This window comes from Glycine soja, chromosome 6 (assembly GCF_004193775.1).
Source record: "Glycine soja cultivar W05 chromosome 6, ASM419377v2, whole genome shotgun sequence".
NCBI classification, from domain to species: Eukaryota; Viridiplantae; Streptophyta; class Magnoliopsida; order Fabales; family Fabaceae; genus Glycine; species Glycine soja.
Window position 1 is genome coordinate 47,030,811 of NC_041007.1, and position 17,716 is coordinate 47,048,526.

The 17,716-nt window shown below is 27.8% G+C and overlaps 1 protein-coding gene across 1 annotated transcript; it reads left to right on the top strand.

Moving 5' to 3' along the window:
- Positions 1 to 4,742: 4,742 nt before the first annotated feature.
- LOC114417330 (cellulose synthase-like protein H1) lies at positions 4,743 to 14,628 on the top strand. The gene is made up of 9 exons (XM_028382491.1): positions 4,743 to 5,038; positions 6,260 to 6,590; positions 8,067 to 8,189; positions 9,602 to 9,718; positions 9,992 to 10,204; positions 10,377 to 10,485; positions 11,251 to 11,438; positions 12,873 to 13,226; positions 13,894 to 14,628. The coding sequence occupies exons 1-9, from the start codon at positions 4,779 to 4,781 to the stop codon at positions 14,449 to 14,451; spliced, it is 2,253 nt and encodes a 750-aa protein (XP_028238292.1). The 5' UTR covers positions 4,743 to 4,778; the 3' UTR covers positions 14,452 to 14,628.
- Positions 14,629 to 17,716: the final 3,088 nt, after the last annotated feature.

Genomic DNA, 17,716 nt, shown 5'->3' on the forward strand with positions numbered 1-17,716 from the left:
GTTTTTTTTAACTGGAATTTTATGGGTCTTTTGTGTTTTGTATCATTAGAATGTATTGTTGCATAAGATGATAACTTCAATGAAAATTTTGAAAGGTTTAATAATGTTTTTAAAGATTTTGAGAGTGTGTTTGGATAGGTTAATTTAACTAGGTAATGTATTTTTTATAAAGAATTAAATTTTTTTTTATTAAAAGTAACTGTTTGGATATTTTAATGAAAGGAATTCAAAATTTTAGAATTTTAAAAAGGATTTTAGTTAGCTGAAAGAATAGAATTTCAAATTCTATCTTCAAGAGAGTGAATTTTAAATTCTCTCTTCTCTCTTTTCTCTTGCGGAAGCCACAACTTCACGAGCTCTCCAGTAGAATCGCAAGCCCGAGCTCTTTGGCTCTCTCCGGCTCCACCCCCCGCGTCGCTGTCATCACCTCCGGCAAGGGTGGCGTGGGCAAGACCACCACCACCGCCAACATTGGCCTCTCCCTCGCTCGACCAAGCCCTCGTTCGTGACAAGTGCTGGTCCAACTTCAAACTCCTTTGCATCTCCAAACCCCGCTCCAAACTCCCCCTCTGATTCGGCGGCAAGGCCTTTACCTGGCTCGTGAACGTGTTGAAAGCATGTTCACAGGGCTACCCCGACTTCATCCTCATCGATTGCCCCGCCGACATTGACACCGACTTCATCACCGCCATCATGCCAGCCAACGAGGCCGTCCTCATATCCAAATGACAACAACAACAAGTGTAGGATGAAGATGAGGGATCTGTGAAGCATGACGGGTGCAATTGTTGCATTGTGGATCAGAATCCACGATGACGAAACCTTCAAGATCGAATCGTAACAATGTTCTGTGTGCATGGCGGAGGGTTTTACTTTAGGTAGGTCACAAGGTTCTATTATTCTTCGGGTGGAGATATTACTCAAATCAAGTCAATGGTTGTATCCAAACACATAATTTTAAAAATAAAGGAATTTAAATTGAAGCATTTAAAATTCTCATAATTTAAAATTCTTTAAAATTTTAAATTGTCTCATCCAAACACACTCTAAGTGAAAAGTTAACCTACAAGAAACAAGTGTGAGTGTTTTTTTTTTTACACAAATGTATATAATTTGGAAAAGTTTAATTATGATGAAGTTCTAATTGAAAAAGTGAATTTGATTGGTAATGAGATGTTTCAAATCAAGTGAGTTTGATGAAGTAATACCATGTACCCATAAAATAACTGATAAATGTTTTTTTCACTATGAATTCAAAGAAGCTTAAACAATCATTTTATTTATTTTTTACTTCCTAAATAATACTACTATAAAATAATATTTTTACAATTCAGCAAAACAAAATTAATATTTTTACATATATATATATATATATATATATATATCATTAAAATAATTCAATTAAGGAATTCTAATATTTTAACTAAAAAATAAAAGGCTCAATTATTGTTTTACTCTCTAAATTTTAGGGTATTTTTTTTAATCCATAAAATTTAAAAATACGTTTTTTAGTCTCTAAATTGATACTTACTTTATGATGGTTTTTAGTGCTTTGTGATTGTTTTTTAGCATTATCAAATTTTAAAATGCAAATTTAAGCAACTAAAAAATAAAAATTAATTCATGGCAGTAAAAAAATCACCACAAAATATCAATTTATTATGCTAAAGACTAAAAAGAGTAATTTGTCGAAATTAAAAAAAAATAGTTTTAAATTTTAGAGACTAAAAAAAGCGCACGCCTCAAATTCAAAAACTAAAAAAGTAATTAAGTCTTGTTTAAAACTAGTTTTGATACCAAAAATCAATTTTTATATTTATTTTAAAATTTGTTAAAATTAGTTTGGTAAGAAAATGGATTGATTTTCCAAATTAAATCATAATGCTGATTCATTTTGAATTTTTTTTAAAATTGTCACAAAGTGTTAGAAAAACCTTCACAAAGTGCTAAAAACTAAGATAAAGTGTCAATTAATTATGTCTTTTGTTAGTCATCATATGGTGTTTTGAGGTCTTTTGTTAGTCACTAAGATCCCTCCATCACACTCCAAATTAATTACTACCTACTATCATCATATGGTGTTTTGAGGTCTTTTGTTAGTCACCTCATCATCAATTCACAACAATTAGGTAAAACTAGGAACTAAAGCCAAAAGGAAAGGAGAATCTAAAGATTATAAAACCATTTGATCACCACTTTGATTATCCTCTTAAGGGTCTCACTATATATATCAACCGAACTATGTATTCAGACCAAGTTCGAATACATCATTCTTGATGTTGGAAAAAAGAATGTACTGTAAAAAAAAATTAAAACACATGAAAAGTTGAGAAGATCAAGGTATATATTAACATTAATTACTCGATTATCTCCTAGTTACTTAATAGTACTACTAAGATAGCCTTAATTCCCTAAGTATAAAACACTACATGGGAAGTCTAAAGGAACAAATATTGACCAAAGGACAACATCGGGAGTAAAATTATTCTACATCCATGCCAAAGTACGTAGCATAAAACTACCCATCAGAGGCCTTGGGTCATGTGATAGTAAGAGATGAAATAAAGTGAAAACAAGCACAACTATGCATAGAATACACTCTTGCGACTCAGCTTATCGTGTACCATTAAATCACAAACTTATCTCATGTACACCAAGAATTCCTCTTCTGTATTTTCCAGAACAATGACACTTGTCAAAAGAAAACTACAAGCAGTCTGCATAGCATAGTAATGATTTATATTTTGAGATATCATTTGCAAGATTAAAGAGAGTAAAGCAAATAAAAAAGCAAAAATCGTAGTAAGATAAAGTGATGCAAATTAAGAAATAAAAAAGGGATAAATTACATAGCCCTTTTTTTATCAGCAAATAAAACATAATTTATTTATATTATAGAAGAGTACAAGGGATATCCAAACCCGTATACATATATGGTAATCCAAAAAACAAACATCACCCTCCATTGAGTCACCATGTTTTCAGTTATGCTATATGAACTAATTAATGACTACATGGTTGTATACACTTGTGGTTCTCCATAACACACCTTAGTTTATTAGAATACCTAGTTTTCTTTTACTGTTTTCCGCCACCAATTAACTTACTATTTTAACAATATTTTGAATGTGTATAAGTAATTGAGAAACAACAGGCCAGCAAAATAATCTATGTTTGGTTTAAAGCTATAGAAATATTTTTGTGAATTTCAGTATATATAAAATAGATGATTTTGCTAATTTTTAGGTGGTCATCGGTGTACTAATTTGAGTGGGATAAATATGTTTTTTCCAAAGAAAAATAATTTACTTTCTTTCCTTTAATTTTTCTCATACCAAACACGCTTAAAAATCATTTCACTTTCCATTTTATTTTCTTCCTTCTCTTTTCTTTCATTTTCACTTCATTTCCTGAACCAAATATACCATTAATTAAATCAAATGGAAGTAGTACTGGATACAACTTTGAATGACAAGTGTATGTGTTATTTCGAATTTATCCGGAAATATATCAATTGACTTATTTTTTAATTAACGCTAGTCAAGACATCACAAGAGATCAGGGTGAAATTAAGGTGAAAAATAATTTGAATCCAGGATAAAACAGAAGCTTTTGTTTTTTAAAGCTGTAAAACTTCCGAAGAAATATATATATATATATATATATATATACTTTTCATTAAATGTAAATAATCAAATAGTTGCTAAAGGGGTTAAATGCATGCAGTAGTGACATACGCATGCATGATTCATTGCACTTCAACTTTCCTGAACGAATCTTAAGTGACTAACACTGAAACAAGTCTAATTCGTGTTCTCTTCGATCATTATTAATAATGTCTATAAAAGGGAAGCCCCTTTAGCAACTAGTTTTTCTTTCTTACATTTTGTTTGTTTGCAAAATAATTTAGAAGTACATTTTTGTTCTTGTTTAGTACACTCTTTCCTTAATTGAGAATACAACATTCCCCGCCTGAAACCCTACTCCAAAATACAGGTGTCGAGGAATACAATATTTATTATTGATAAAATACAAACAAGATTGTCTGGTAAAATAAAAGTTGTAGTCTAAAAAAACATATTAATTAGCATCAATAATGTGACCCGTGAGATGATCTGAATGCTTTTGGAAAACTGATATGGGAGGGACCACACAGTATAGAGAGAAGCACTGATTATAAGTGATTACCTTGACATGAAATTAGATCTTTAGCCTCTAGCGGTTCTGCCACTACACCGATTGGTGTGTGTTTTTCTATATAACACTGTCATGGACCATATATATATATATCTTGTTTCTTCTCTTTAAGACGTACGGGATGCTAAAACCTCTTGAAGGTCAATGACAAGTTACTAGAAAATGGATACAAATTTTAAAAAAATAATACATTAACAATATAACCTCCAATAATTGAGCTGGCTTCTAGAACAACAAAGAAGCATCTAGGGCCGGCCAGTAAATGTTAATTAATAACTGTCAATTCATGTCTCTTACTTAATATCCAACCGATTAAAAACATTAATTTTCACCTCAATTATGTAAATTAATTGACATAAAACTGTTCCAATTTAAAGTAATAGTCTCAAATTCAAATTTTAAATAATTATAGGGATAACTTTGACGTCCAATAGAACAGATTTGTCTTCAGATGTATTTACCGAAAAAAATTAGAAAAATATTATGGTCACCCATTTATTTGTTATAAATACACGTACCTTGCTTGATTGTCATCATATATAGTCACAGAGAGAGTTTTCTTATCACCTTAGCTCGAATCAATGGCCTACCAAAACTCCATCCCCTTCTATGAAAAATACTGGTACAAGCACAATTATAAAAGGGTAACAGATAGCTTGCTTTTAATCCTCCTCTTATCGCTGCTTGGTTACCGCGTTATCTCTATCAACAACTACTCTTTATTCCCTTGGTTTGTTGCCTTTTTATGTGAGTCGTGGTTCACCTTCTCTTGGTTTTTAACCCTAACCACTCAATGGAGTCCAGCAGTAACTAAAACCTACCCACATCGTCTCTTGCAAAGGTATCTAATTATTGTTTGAATTAAATGCCTAGTAGTGATCAATTTAGTTATCATCAACTGTTGCTATTACTTCCGTAAACAAAAAAAAAATGTTGCTATTACTATCACTGAAAATTTTTCATATACTAATCATCTATTATCGAATATGTTTTTGGTCCCAAGTTAACTTTTTCTCATTTTTTGTGTTGTAAGTTCTTTTTTTTAATTTAATTACACTTAAGTTGGTAGTTTTACATTTTTTTGTACCCGTAAGTATTTTTAATCTTTATAAATTTTTGTTTTTCAATTTTAATTTCTTTAATATTATATTTTTTCATTTATAATTTTCATAAATTCGCATTTACAATGACTAAAACTGAAAAAACGTAAACTTATATGAATTAAAAATGAAAAAAATATTTAATAGAGACCAAAATTAAAAAAAATATAAACTTAAAATGATTAAAATTAAAAAAATAAACTTACAAAAGATCAAAAAAAATATTAACTTATAAAAACCAAAAACATATTTAAGCGTTTCCTTGCTAATATAGATTTTTGGACTTTATCTAAAAGAAATAATATTTTTATTTGAAGAAATATTATTTTAGTGTACACATTTTTGTATAATATTTTTATCCTTTAATTTAATTTGACTTACATATATTTTTTATTCTTGTAATTTAGTATTTTTTATTTTCATTCATGCAAAAGAATAATATTTTAATTTTTGTAAAATGTACTTGTTTTATTTTCTTAAAACACTTTAGGTGACACTTTGAATAATTAAAAAAATATTTTGAATCATGAAAAAGTGTTATTTAAAATGTTTTAAGAATGAAAAAATAAAATATATTTTACAAAAACTAAAACTAAAAAAATTGCAGGAATGAAAATAAAAAAACGTTAAATTTTAAGGATAAAAAATATATTTAAATTTTTAATTTTTAACTATGCAAACTTAACTGTCCACTCCTATTTAACCTTATTTTCTCTCTTTTATATTTTAAAAAATATAGATATTTCACCTAGTAGATATCACACGTTTCTATGATGTGTATATCCATTGGTACATTATTCTGTTCATATGAAATATTTATTTTAATAGGACGCAGTCTAACACAAGAATAACAATCAAACTATGGTGTGTTTAGTGTATGCTGCCTTTATTTGTTGTTGATTATACATGCATGCACGGCTTTTGTTGCTGATAATAATTAATAGTGAAATTTTTATGAGCAGTGTGGAAGAGCTTCCACCAGTGGATTTGTTTGTGACAACAGCAGATCCTGAACTTGAACCACCGATTATCACAGTGAACACTGTGTTGTCTCTGTTGGCACTTGATTACCCACCTCACAAGCTAGCTTGTTATGTTTCTGATGATGGTTGTTCCCCTCGTACCTTCTATGCTCTTCAGGAAGCTTCTCAATTTGCAAAGTTTTGGGTACCTTTCTGTAAGAAGTACCATGTCCAAGTTAGAGCTCCATTCAGATACTTCTCTGACAAACCTGAGGAGGTCTTCGGGGCCAACAACACACCAGAATTCAAACAAGAATGGTTACAAATGAAGGTAAGTTCCAAAATTATATATATATATATATATATATATATATATATATATATATATTGATTTGTGGGCATTTGTTTATGTTTCATGGCATTTCGGTCATTGCTTGTCCTATTCATTATCTGGTACTCCCTATTAATAAAATGATTTTGTGTTTCTCACCACCCAAAAAAAAAATCTTTGTTATTAATTTTCTGATAAATGGTAACTAAATCATTAAGGGTTGAATATGTTTTTGGTCATTCAAAAATATATTGGATTTGAAGTTGGTTCTTTGAAATTTTTTTGTTTGCATTTCATCCTCATAATTTTAACATTAGATTTTAGTCATTTTATTAATAATATTTGCTATTACAGTTAAATGTGACCACATGGTCATCTCGATCAGCAATTTTGAAGTGATTTGACATGTTACGTAACTATTTAAAAAAATTAAAACAAAATTATAACGAATTATTCTTTTTGAAAAAAGAATTAGAAAAACAAGTAAAAAATAATAAAAACATAAGGTTGGAAAATGTAGTGTTCCTTTGATGGATCTATTTTGTTAAGAGCTAATGCAATTGGTTCAGCTCAGGATTTTCATCGAATTCGCTCACCGCATTGTATCTACCTCTTGAGAGAGTTAATTAAGAGGACTAAAAAATTCAAAGGCCTAAAATCAAATATAATATACTATTTTTGGAGAAAAAATATATATTTAACCCAATTAACTTCTGATACACTACATACATATATAGGTCATTCGAGGTACCAACTGTGAGTAAAGTAAATTATACTATATTTTTGGTTGTATCTTTAAAGAACCAAGTCAAATGATACTGTATTATATTTATTAAGCCAACCAATAATCTTTCCCAGTGGAATAAGGTTTTTTTTTGTTATTTGATCTGGTCATTCACTTGATATTATTTTTATTTTGTTTCTAAAGATATTATTTTTTATTTGTTTTTATATATAAAAAAATATTTACAAGCTGATTTTTTTTTATTTGTAGAAATTGTAATATTAAATTTGGTTGAATTGGTTAGGTTAAATTATAAATTTGATTCTTATACTTGACATTATTTTCAATTTTATTTTTTACACAAATAAATAAACTGAAAATTGGAGTAAAAGTTCAATCTTTATATGAAAGATAATTGAATAAATTTAACATAATTATTGAATTTACAAATATTTTTATATAAAATCTAATATAATAATTTTAAGATATAGATTAAAACAAAAATCAATAATAATAACTAAATTTTTTAGAAAAAAAACTTTATTGAGAAAGATAAAACTTTTTTTTAATGATCTCTAGTATATACATCTCAATGATTAATCTCATAATTTTTAACCATCAGATACTTTAATTTAAAAAAGGAAAAGAAAACTAAATTATTTATTACTCCAATAATTTAACTTAAGATTAAACTCTGAAGGTGTATCTGACCACAAACTTGAAAATGGCCTTGTCTGGTTGTGTGTTGGCAGGATATGTATGATAATCTTAGCAGCAAAATAGAATTGGATTCATCCATAATATCTAATCCATGTAATGGAGACTTTGCGGTTTTCTCGAACACTGAGAGAACAAATCACCCATCGATAATCCAGGTATATATAACTCCAAATCCAATATTCCAATTATTTACGTCACGCGTGTATGTTTGTTGATGTATGATCATTGATATCAAACAAATGTTAGCACGTGTTTGACCAAGTGTTAATTAATTGTTAGTAAAATCCATTGACTTCGAAGTGATATGTAGATATTTTTATTATCAAAAGTTAGGAATAAATTTTGGTATAAAATATTTTTTTAAATAAGCCAAGAAATACCAATCGTCCTAAAGTTACTGTGATTCCAACTAGATTAGTACCCAGTAAACCAAGAAATTCATTAACAACAGAAAAGGAATAAGAATAACATAACCAAAAACATGGGGGGCATAAAAACAGAGGAGCCCATAAAAGCCTTAGTTAGGCACGTGCATCAACTCACTTAAGAGTTGTTTTAATTTCAATTCTTTATTATTTTTAAATGTGATTCGAAGAGTTACTATTAATGGTTTTTATTTTCCATTATAAAAGTTCTTTCATTTCAAATATTTTGACATACAGAGTTTGTTGATATATGTTAGGTTTTCTTAGTAGCGTATTAGTATTATTAGGGTAAATATATTTTATAGTCCAATAAACATGATTCCATTTTATAAAAAAAAATATTTATTTAATTTTTATATTTTTAAAAACAAACTTTTTATTTTTACTTTTTTTTTAGTAACGATGACATGCATCATCAAACCATGTCATGTTATATTTTAATTCATGATAATAACACAAAATTTTAAAAACTAAAAACCTAATAAAATTTATTTGTATAAATAAAAACATATGTAAGTTGTATTATTTTTTTCCAACCATGCTCTACCTTATAAAACTTACATATTTTATTCGTACAAATAAATTTTATTAGATTTTTAGTTTTTAAAATTTTGTGTTATTATCAGTGACATGAATTAAAATATAACGTGACAAGGTTTGATGATACATGTCATCATTACTAAAAAATAAAAATAAAAAGATTGTTTTTAAAAATATAAAATTAGAATAAATATTTTTTTATAAAATGGAATCATGTTTATGGGACTATAAAATATATAAAAGAGTTATTCTGCTGCTAGCCAACCTTGAGCATTATTATTAATTCCTTGTGCATAAGATCTAGGCTATCGCATCTTCATTTTCATTAATAAATTAAACATTGACTTATAATAAAAATGAAAACAAAACACTGATTATATTTATGGTTTTTTGTTCTGTTTGTGGTTTCATTTATTGCTAGTTACTGAATATTTATGAATTATATATGGGTATCTCATTAAACCTGCTAATGTCTGGTAAACAGTGCTAATGACTCTTGTGTATATGGATTTGGGCACCCTTTGTGCCCTATATATTAATACATATTTTTGCTGATTAAAAAAAAGAAAAAACACTTCTTATATACATTATGTATTTGTAAGGTTATATGGGAGAACAAGGAACACATAGCAGATGGGTTGCCGCATTTGATTTACATATCTAGAGAGAAGAGGCCAAAACAGCCTCATCATTACAAAGCCGGTGCCATGAATGTGTTGGTGAGAATCTGACTATTTTACTTTAACTTCTTACATTTCTCAAATGTGAATCTGATCACTTCATCAACCTAGTCTTTGGTTAGTTTAGTTTAAAGCTATGCAAGCTAAGTTACATGTTAGCTACTTAGCTTATTCTTGTATGCACTTGCATATTCAGTTTGTGAATTCTTTAATATTTCTCTCCTTGTTGCCATGTTAGTTTAGTTTCCAACACAAACTCTAATCATTAATTTTTCTTCTTCTTAATAAATTCAACTTCCAACTATATTTCAGACAAGAGTCTCCGGATTGATAACCAATGCTCCCTTTATGCTGAACGTGGATTGTGACATGATTGTAAATAATCCAAAGATTGTTCACCATGCGTTGAGCATTTTGCTTGATCACAAAGGAGAAAAAGAAGTTGCATTTGTTCAATTTCCCCAAAAATTTTATGCTACTTTGAAGGACGACCCTTTTGGAAATCAGATGACAATTTTGGCTAAGGTGATTGGAATAAAATATTAATCTTTATAAAAGAAAACTCTTCTTACTCTTGGAGTTAAACAATCCCATTGATAAATTTATACTGCCACAACGTACTAAACTTTTTTACTAGAATATGAGTTTTATAAGTCAATTAATTACTTTAAAAAAAATCCCTTTCTATATAATGTAGTACTTGGCGGCTGGAATAGGTGGACTCCAAGGACCTTTCTACGGGGGAACAAACTGCTTCCATAGAAGAAAAGTTATTTATGGTCTTTCTCCAGAAAACATTGAAAAGGGTATGTAATTGGACATAGATATATATTTATGTTTTTTATTTATTTCAATTTTCGAAAATACAATTTTAATTTAGTGGTACGTCAATTATATTGTTGATTGCTTTAATAACGTAAAAGTAAAATTTCAAATAATAACTCTTTACTTTTAAATACTAATTGCAACATTACTTTAATCTCTCAATTATAAAAAAAAAAGATAAATTTTATGGATAAGAAAAAAAAAGACTCATAGATATCTCAATAAAAAAAATCCAATAAAGAACATTGGTCTCATAAAAAAATAGCTAGCTGAATGGGAAAAAAATATGACATCAATTTAGTATCTCAGTAACAAAAAAATTATGTTAAATCATTCTATTATATAAAATCAAATTTCATTTAAGCTTCAACCTCCTGGTACTAATATATATATATATATATATATATATAAGAACTTTTTCATGTCATTTTTCTTGATCGCGCGATAAACTTAATTAAAGGCATGTTTGATTAGATTAATACTTAGGAAAAATATTGTTGTTTTACAAAGCAAAAAAAAAAATAAAACTCTCCTAATAAGCTTTTGACGATATAAGTTGATTTAAATATAAAATAACCTAATCTAAGCAATTAAATTAATATCAAAATTATTTGTAAAGATCAATATGCAAACAATTGTGTTTTTTTATTACTCTCCTGTGTGAACCATATATTAGTTTCAGCATATCCTTACTTTGTTAATTTAATTTTTATTGTCTATTTTACATATTCTAGACAAATTTTCAGGAAACAGCATATCAGAGGAGGAATTAAAACAAAAATTTGGAACTTCAAAGGAGATTATGAAATCAGTTGCTTGTACTTTGGAAGGGAGAACTTATTCGTATAATGATATTAATATTTCGAACGTTGTTGACGTAGCAAGCCAAGTTGCTGGTTGTGCATATGAATATGGCACTGGATGGGGCAAACAGGTCTTTAAAACAAACATTTTAGAGAGTTTTTAGAAAGATTATTAATCCTTTAAAATTAATCCAACCAAACTTGCACAAGTCTTTGACTACTGAAAGTTAAAATTTATCAAGAGTAACTTTAATTTGAAATTAGTTTTGACTAAATCTATATAACCATGTAATTAAAAAAAATATTTTTCCATAATATGGGTATAAAGGACATATCCAGTCATAAGAAAGTAAAAGATGAAAAAAAATCTAACTGATGAACTATATAAACTTGCATGGCTAAGATTGTTTTAGATATAATATTAGTCAATAATTTTAATTATAAGATTGATATTTACTTTTTTCACGCACTCATATCTTACCTAATTGCTTTCTATTTCAATATGTGTGCGGATTTTAATTATATGATGGTTATCTGCTCTTTTCATGCTCTCACCTCTTATCTGATATGTTTTCTATATCATTGTGTGTATGTGAATTTCAATTATATGATTGGCATTTGCTCTTATTCACTCTGTAATCTTTCACACCCATTATGTTTTTTATATCTCTTTGTGAAATATCAGGTAAGATCGTCATTTTTATATATGAATGAAAGGAGTAAACTAAAATCATGTATCTAGCGAGAAAATCAATTTTATTTAGGCTAAAATGTATTTTTTATTTTTTTTATTTTTTAAAATTTATGATTTTAATCTTTCTAATTTTTAATTAAGATATTTTGTCTTCTACTTTTTAAAAAATTATAATTTTAATCCCCCTATTTATTAATTGAGACATTTTATCTCTCAAATTTTAAAAAATCTAGAATTTTAGTCTCATTTTTAATTTTAGACTTGACTATATATTTTTTATTTTTTTAAAATAAATTAAACTTGTTAGTAATTAAATGATTAAAAAAGTATTCATATGGATAATAAATAAACACGTATCGGTCAAGATTTATAAAGTAGATAGATCAACACTTAAAATTTGTTACAATGACTAAAATTATTTTTTTAAAAAAAATAAGATACAAAATGTCTCAATTAAAAAACAAAGAACTAAAATTACAAATTTTTTAAAAATAAAAGATAAAATGTCTCAATTAAAAAAAATACAAAAGAATTAAAATCACAAATTTAAAAAAATAAGAGAGCAAAAAATATGTTTTTAACCTTTATTTAAGAGTCTAATTAGTAAATTTATGTCATAGAACTGATTAAAATTTAATTATATATATAACTTTTAAAAATCTAAAAAACTCCCACGACTTTATATCCATTCATGACAGGATTTATTAGTCAATATTCATTGATATATATACATCACTACACACAAGGGGTGAGAGAGAGAAAGAGAAATAAGATATTTTATTTATATTATTTTTAAATTGTACTGAATATGCAATAAAAAATAATTGTATTGAAAATTGAAGTTAACATGGGTTTCATGTGGAAATTTTAGATGGCTTGGATATATGGATCAGTCACAGAGGATGTGCTCACCGGGCTGACAATACATAAAAAAGGTTGGAGATCAGAATTCTGTATGCCAAGCCCAATTGGCTTCACAGGTTTTGCTCCAGGAGGTGGCCCAAATTCAATGGCCCAACAAAAGAGATGGGCCACAGGATTGCTTGAGATGTTCTTTTGCAAGCATTGCCCTATTATTAGCACACTTTTTCATAAGCTTACTTTAAGACAATGCTTAGCATATATGTGGATTATCAACCACTGGGGCCTAATGTCAGTCTTTGAAGTATGCTATGCATGTCTCCTTGCATATTGCATCATCACCAACTCCAATTTCTTGCCCCAGGTGAGCATATATATATATATATATATATATATATATATATATATATATATATATATATAACAAAACAAATTAACTAATCTTTTTTTTTAAATTGCAAAAAAAAATATAAGAGATTGCCTTCCTATCTCTTTAGAGTAATAATATATAAATTATTTTTTATTTTAAACACCTCATTAATATCTCTCATTTATTTTTATTTCTTTCTTTCTATTAAATCATAAATTTTATCATATTTAACTATAATTTTATTTTATTTTTACTCTTTCTCTAAGTGTTTGATAACACGGATGTCTATCAAATATTTTCCATCTCTTATAAATTTTGTGCAAGGATATCTGACACAAAGATTTCTTTAAAAATAACAAAGATAGTGAAACATTGTTAATGTAATGACTACTAACTTGGAGAGATAAATATATTTTTTCCTTATTTTTTAATGAATATGCAAGTAGCTAGAGCTATAAATTTATAAACACATAATGATAATTCAACCTTATATTTTGTTTAGATTCAATTCCGTAGATCAACAATATATTATGTTTATATTTATTGTTTCTAACATATATATATATATATATATATATATATATATATATATATATATATATATATATAATATATATATATATAACTGAAGATTAACTTGGTATATATTTTTTCAATCCAGGACCTAGGCATATGTATTCCCGCTGCTTTTCTAGTAATTTACAAGATATATACTGCATCAGAATATTTGGCAGAAGGGCTATCAATTCGAGCATGGTGGAACAATCAAAGAATGTCAAGAATAACACCTATGAATGCTGGTTTTTGTGCATTTCTTAGTGTCCTACTTAAGCTGTTTAGAATATCTGAAACAGTGTTTGACATAACAAAGAAAGATTTGCCCTCAGCTAAGGATGTTGGAGATGATAAGGATGCTGGAAGGTACACCTTCGATGAGTCCGTAGTTTTCTTACCAGGAACTACCATTTTGTTGGTGCAATTGACAGCAATGGTTATCAAGTTATTAGGGTTCCAACCACCAGTGGCAACTCAGAGTGGGAAACATGGGTGTGGACTAGGTGAGATTTTCTGTAGTGTTTATTTGATAATTTGCTATTGGCCATTTCTAAGAGGATTATTTGAGACAGGAAAGTATAGAATTCCTCTGTCTACAATATTGAAATCAGCTATCTTAACATGTCTCTTTGTACACCTATGTCAAAGGACTGTTCCTGGTTGATGAGGTTTAGAAACTTGGAAAAGTCATGATTAATGTAAGGAAATATGGTTTGTTAATATCAAAATGGCACAACAAAAAAGTTCACCCCCTTGGATTTTAATATGTATTTTTAAGACATGTTTTATGCCGAAAAATTGAAAAATAAAAGTTATGCCAAGTAGCAAGATTACAAAGGTATGTATATGCAGTACAAAAGTCTTGCTAATTTTGATCCAAATCCCCTTTTATAATTGTCTTATATAAAAGGATATAACCACATTGCCATTCTCAGAAGAAAACAAGCTAGCCTCCTTCAAGCACTTGAAGAACTTCTGTGTTTCTCATTTTGCTGAAGCTGTTCCTAAGTGTTCATTACTTGCATTATGATGAACATAAAAGAAAGATCAACATGTACCCAGTGTCCAGTGATATGCAAAACCAAATTAAACTTAACCAACCTATTACGTACCAAATTAAACAAGCACCCCATATTTAATAAATAAACGTGCTTATCTATAAACGGCGTGGGCCAAAATCAGACACTATACAAATCAATAATACCACTTTTGTGGCCTATTTAGTCACAAGTCTGCCCCACCCTGGTTTGGAGTTTATTTAAAGCTCTTCATTTTTCTTCAAGAATGTAGAACTTAAGTTCTTTTTACAAATTCAACATATATTATCAATTGACTTATACTCATTTGATTAAGGAAAGATTAATATACTTTTTTTTAATGAATATGTAAATTTTCTTGAATGATATTAAAGAAAAGAATATTTTAAAAAAAATCATAAAATTTGAAGAATTATTTTTCTTGGATGACATGTTAAAAGAATGTTCAGATAAAAATTATTTTTTTTGCTATCTTTTTTAGAAAATCCCCTAAAGTTCCACAAAAAAAGGTTAAATAATTTTTTATCATCTTAATTGAAGTAATGAGCCCCCAATATGAAGGGTATGTAGAGCTATAAATTTATATGCACATAATGATACAACCTTAAATGAATTAACTTGTATTTTGCTCAATCCAGGACCTAGGAATATGTATCCCTATTGCATTTTTTGCAATTTACAAGTTATATACTGTATGGGAATATTTGGCAGCAGGATTATCAGTTCGAGCATGGTGGAACAATCAAAGGATGTCAAGAATAACACCCATGAATGCTGGTTTTTGTGCATTTCTTAGTTTCCTACTCAAGTTTTTAAGAATATCTGAAACTGTGTTTGACATAACAAAGAAAGAATTACCCTCAGCTGGGGATGTTGTAGATGATAAGGATGTTGGCAGGTACACGTTTGATGAGTCCCTAGTTTTCTTGCCAGGCACTACCATTTTATTGTTGCAATTGACAATAATGGTTATCAAGTTATTAGGATTGCAACCACCATTGGCAACTCAAAGTGGGAATGGGAGAGAACTAGGTGAAATTTTCTAGTGTTTATTTGATGATTTGCTATTGGCCATTTCTGAGAGGATTATTTGAGACAGGAAAGTATAGGATTCCCATGTCCATAATATGCAAAGCAGCTATCTTAACATATCTCTTTGTACACCTATGTAGAAGGATATCATTTGCTAGTTGATGGGGTTTAGAGACAAGGATAAGTCATGATTAATATAAGGAAATATTTTTTTAATATCAAAATAGCACCACAAAAAGTTGCCCCTTTTGATTTTAAGATGTGTTTATGTCAAAAAATTGAAAAATAAATATAATTATATATTGTATTGCATACGATTATTTATTAATGTTAAGATAGTGTTACTATAATAATATAAAGATACTTTTAGGGGAAAAAACTAATAATGATATAATTTTATTTTTTTATAAATTATCAATTGAATAATAAAACAACAAAGATTTAATTATTCATTTGATTTCTATATCTTTATTAGCATAAATGTAAAACTAAATGAACAATATACATCACAAATTTTAATCACCTTAGTCTTTTTGTACATGGATTGCTTGATGTTAGTTGATGTTGGATAATAATTTTTTAATGTTAAACATCCCATCCTTTCTTATATAAGATGTGTATTTTAATATGAAATAACACATTTTGTTACTAGGTCATCTCTCTGATAAAAGATTTATTGAAAATATCATTTCTTTAAGTTAAGAAACTCATTAGAAAATTATCTTTGAAAATGGCTTAAATGCATTATCATGTGAAATGTTAGTGATGTTTAAGAACAAAAATGAGATGGGTTAGGGACAGGTTTGGTCCTTCTCGTCCTCATCCTTACAAAAGGCAAGACAAATATGAATACATGTATAAAAGAATCAGGTTTAGAATTTTAATACCCATCTCCATACCCATTAGGTTTTATTGGATTCGAGTATACTTGCAGATAACCTACTATATTTTTTTTATAATTTTAATCTACTTATACATTTTTAAATAAATTATATATTAAGTTTTTTATTATATTTTAATTCAAACAATATATAAATATAATGAATAAAAAATAAATTAAAGTTAAAAAATTTAAGAATTCAATTATATTTTTAGTTAAATGTATATTATTAAGTTTTTTTATTTAATTATTTACCTATTTGATTCATATTTTCAAAATTTCTAACAATAAAATCTTTAATATTATATATATATATATATATATATATATATATATATATATATATGTTGTGAGAAAAAATTATTAAAAAAATACATGACACATCGATGTAGGTATAATTTGATATTCATTTTTTCATATCCGATTAAATAATTTAAATAATATTTATATTCATACTCATAACAAATTATAGTTATATTTTTCATCAAAATTGAAGTGAATTCAAGCGATGTCCGTGGGTACAGATTCATTTGCCGTGCCTATGCCAAGTGGTGTCTCTACTTTTCCACTCAAATCATAAACCTCAGTTTTTTATCCATTGTGTCTGTGGTTGCATTAAGTTAGGAGAAAATTTTCTAAATCCAAACTTGCCCTAATAGTCGTTACATTTTTCTGCATTCATTTAATACGATTAAACCGCGATCAAACCCTTCCAATTACTCTCTTTTTCTCTTTGTTTATCGAGGTGCAGGTTGCATGATAAATTTTTTGCCAACCTTGACAATTAGATATAAAGCAATATAAGCCATACTTCATACATGATATCATACAATAAAAAACAAGAACTGATTGCTTCAAAATATTCCAAAAATCAATGTCACGATTATGGTGTAAGATATATTTCTTTGAAATTAAGTATTAATACCCTTTAATTTAAAGGAATAAATTTGATATAGGAAAAAATAACAAAAAAATAATGG

Bases quoted from the DNA above. Each gene is read 5' to 3' on its own strand.
- LOC114417330 (XM_028382491.1), top strand. From the start codon at position 4,779: ATGGCCTACCAAAACTCCATCCCCTTCTATGAAAAATACTGGTACAAG. The intron at 5,039-6,259 runs GTATCTAATTAT...TTTTATGAGCAG, and splicing joins CCACATCGTCTCTTGCAAAG to TGTGGAAGAGCTTCCACCAG. The intron at 8,190-9,601 runs GTATATATAACT...TGTATTTGTAAG, and splicing joins ATCACCCATCGATAATCCAG to GTTATATGGGAGAACAAGGA.